The 2,500-nt window shown below is 35.5% G+C and overlaps 1 protein-coding gene across 12 annotated transcripts in view; it reads left to right on the plus strand.

Moving 5' to 3' along the window:
- Window positions 1–2,500, plus strand: part of lrch1 (leucine-rich repeats and calponin homology (CH) domain containing 1) — a 55,579-nt gene that overhangs the window by 27,512 nt on the left and 25,567 nt on the right. For all 12 annotated transcript variants that reach the window (XR_014125268.1, XR_004775610.2, XM_081720629.1 and 9 more), the window contains exon 4: window positions 267–372. Coding sequence is in view for 10 of the 12 variants with exons in the window: in XM_081720629.1 (XP_081576755.1) it covers window positions 267–372 (106 nt within the window). In the remaining 2 variants the exon portion in view is untranslated. The remainder of the gene's footprint in view (window positions 1–266; window positions 373–2,500) is intronic.

Raw genomic sequence — 2,500 nt, forward strand, 5'->3', positions numbered from 1 at the left:
CCAAGTTAAATCCAGGACATTGCAGACTTATTTTTCAATTGTTGATGGACAGCTGGAGTTCTATATGGAAGTTCAAAGACCTCATTTGCATTTCCATGCCTAGCACCATAGCATCTAATTACTTCTTTCCAAACAATATGATTGTTCCCAACTCTTGCAGATCTCAGGAACTATTTTTAAAGAAAAAAGAATGCAACACATCATAAGTCTTTTACTTACTTATGGGTGTGTGTGTGTGTGTGTGTGTGTGTGTGTGTGTCACACAGGATGTGAGCTGTAATGAGGTCACAACCCTTCCTTGTCACATTGGACGACTAAAAGGCCTGCGGGAACTCAATGTGCGCCGGAACCTCCTCTGTGTTCTGCCTGAGGGTATGCTCTTATACATCTACGTATATATAATCAAAATGGGAAGTATTTTGAGAATGCTAGTGTGTGTGTGTGTGTGTAAACCCAGTCATGTGTTTGCATCAGTCTTGTTATAGTTCTGAAAAAGGTTCATTAGTTTCTATTTTTATTTAGTTTTTTTTCAGTGTAGTTTGTTTTGCAGTTAATTTGAAGTGTAAATACTTTTAATTTTGCTTTAGTTTTTATTAGTATTAGTTTCTATTTAGATATTAATATTTGTTATGCAAGCTATGATGACTAGGTATCTGACAAGGTTATAATACATTCAAAAAGGTCACGATGTCCACAATAATTTAATTATATTTCACATTAGATGGTAATATCAGTGGACAAGATTATTTACTAACACAGATATATAATGTTACTGAGTGACCATGTTGGCCATGAACAAAGTAGTTATAGAAAGTGGCAGTGGTAGCTCAGTGGTTGCGGTATTCAGCTTGCAGTTGGGAAGTTGGTAGTTTAAGCCCCACCGGTACCCAGTTACCATGGCTGGGCCCCTGAACAAGGCCCTTAGCACTCAAGTTGTAATCAGCCATGACTGTAAGTCTTTTTGGATAAAATGGACAGCTCGATGCCATAAATGTAATTTAGATATCTTAGTTATTCTAAATAAAAGTTATAGTAAAAAACAAACATTTTTCAAATCTGTACACATAAAACTAAAATATCCATTGGTGTCCTCATCATTTTAATTTCATTATCAAATCCTGCCTTGTACCATGACCCAGCTTCAGTGCTTTTCTTTGCTTTGTGCATTTCCTTGGCATGGAACTCAATCAGGTAGCTAACATTACATATAAATTTCAGGAAACCTGATTCCTGGTCACATGTTGATGTCTATGGTTCTTTGGTCATTTGGATGAATCGCTGTCAAGTTGCCTTTAATTTAAGCAGATAATCACTTGTTTCCGTCCTGGTTTCACTATTTCCCGTAATAATCACAGCCATATTACAGAATGTTTTGCAACAGTTCAGCTGAATGGGTGTATTCTGACGGAAAAGTGAAGTCATTACATACCATCTGTATGATAATTAGTGACATCTCCTGGGCATAAGACATAAATGTCTTGGCTAAAATACAAACATTAAATTTTTTTAATGTGTAATTCTATTTTATTTTTGTTCATGTTGTAGTAAACATTAGAATTCAGATTTTTAGTGTCTGTGTTTTTAAAAAGATGAATTCCACAGGAATCTCGTCTGGTGGAAGGCTATGATTCATCCTTGATCAATGCAAACTCCCTACTTGAGACTACTGGAAGTGAGAACCTTTAGGGAATCATTGTTGTATGCCATATTCTGATGCTATGGATTAAACATGTTTTGATTAATGGGGAATATGGCTTAACATCCTGTATGCTAAATATAGATTAAATGGCTGTTGTTTTTCCCAAGTTTTATAAGTCCTATTCAGAAGACCAATGTAAGAAATGTTATTCGGTGTCATAAGCAAATGTAGGTTTGTATTTAGCTTTGATGAAAGGTCTGATATGGACAGTAACTTTCATATTCAACTAAACAAACAAATTAACATTGTGTTCCCTCCCAAAATTTGCTAAGTAGAAGAAAAATGTATTCATGACCACAAGAGTGTCTGATAAAACATATTCTAATTAATTCATTGTCATATAAACACTAAATATCTGTCAAATATCTATTCTTTATTTGTTATATATAACGGGATGTGTGTGTTTGTGAGAGAGCAAGAGAGAGCCACCGTTGGTGTGTGAATTGTGACATGTGTGATGGCAGTAATGGCATCTGTGTGAGAGCACCTCTTCACTGAAAAACATCCACACCTGTCATAACTAACTAACTGTCATGCAGAGAAATGCGTGGCTTCCTGGGAAATCACATTTATCATATGCCTGCTATTGGCTATCAAAACGCCATAAAAAAGCACTAATGAGAGTCTTTAAACAACAGTGTTGTGTCTGGAACACCTGGCAAGGTCACACATTATCTGACCAAAAGTGAGATTTTTTTCAGATAAGAGAAAGATCATTCTAAAAGTTTTCTACTTTGGACTGTGCTGTATATACCTGTTGCTGACATGGTTAATCGTTTATGTCTTACAGAAAAATTCATG

Source organism: Electrophorus electricus, chromosome 9, assembly GCF_041902795.1.
Source record: "Electrophorus electricus isolate QZ-2024a chromosome 9, ASM4190279v1, whole genome shotgun sequence".
In the NCBI taxonomy this organism is placed as follows: Eukaryota; Metazoa; Chordata; class Actinopteri; order Gymnotiformes; family Gymnotidae; genus Electrophorus; species Electrophorus electricus.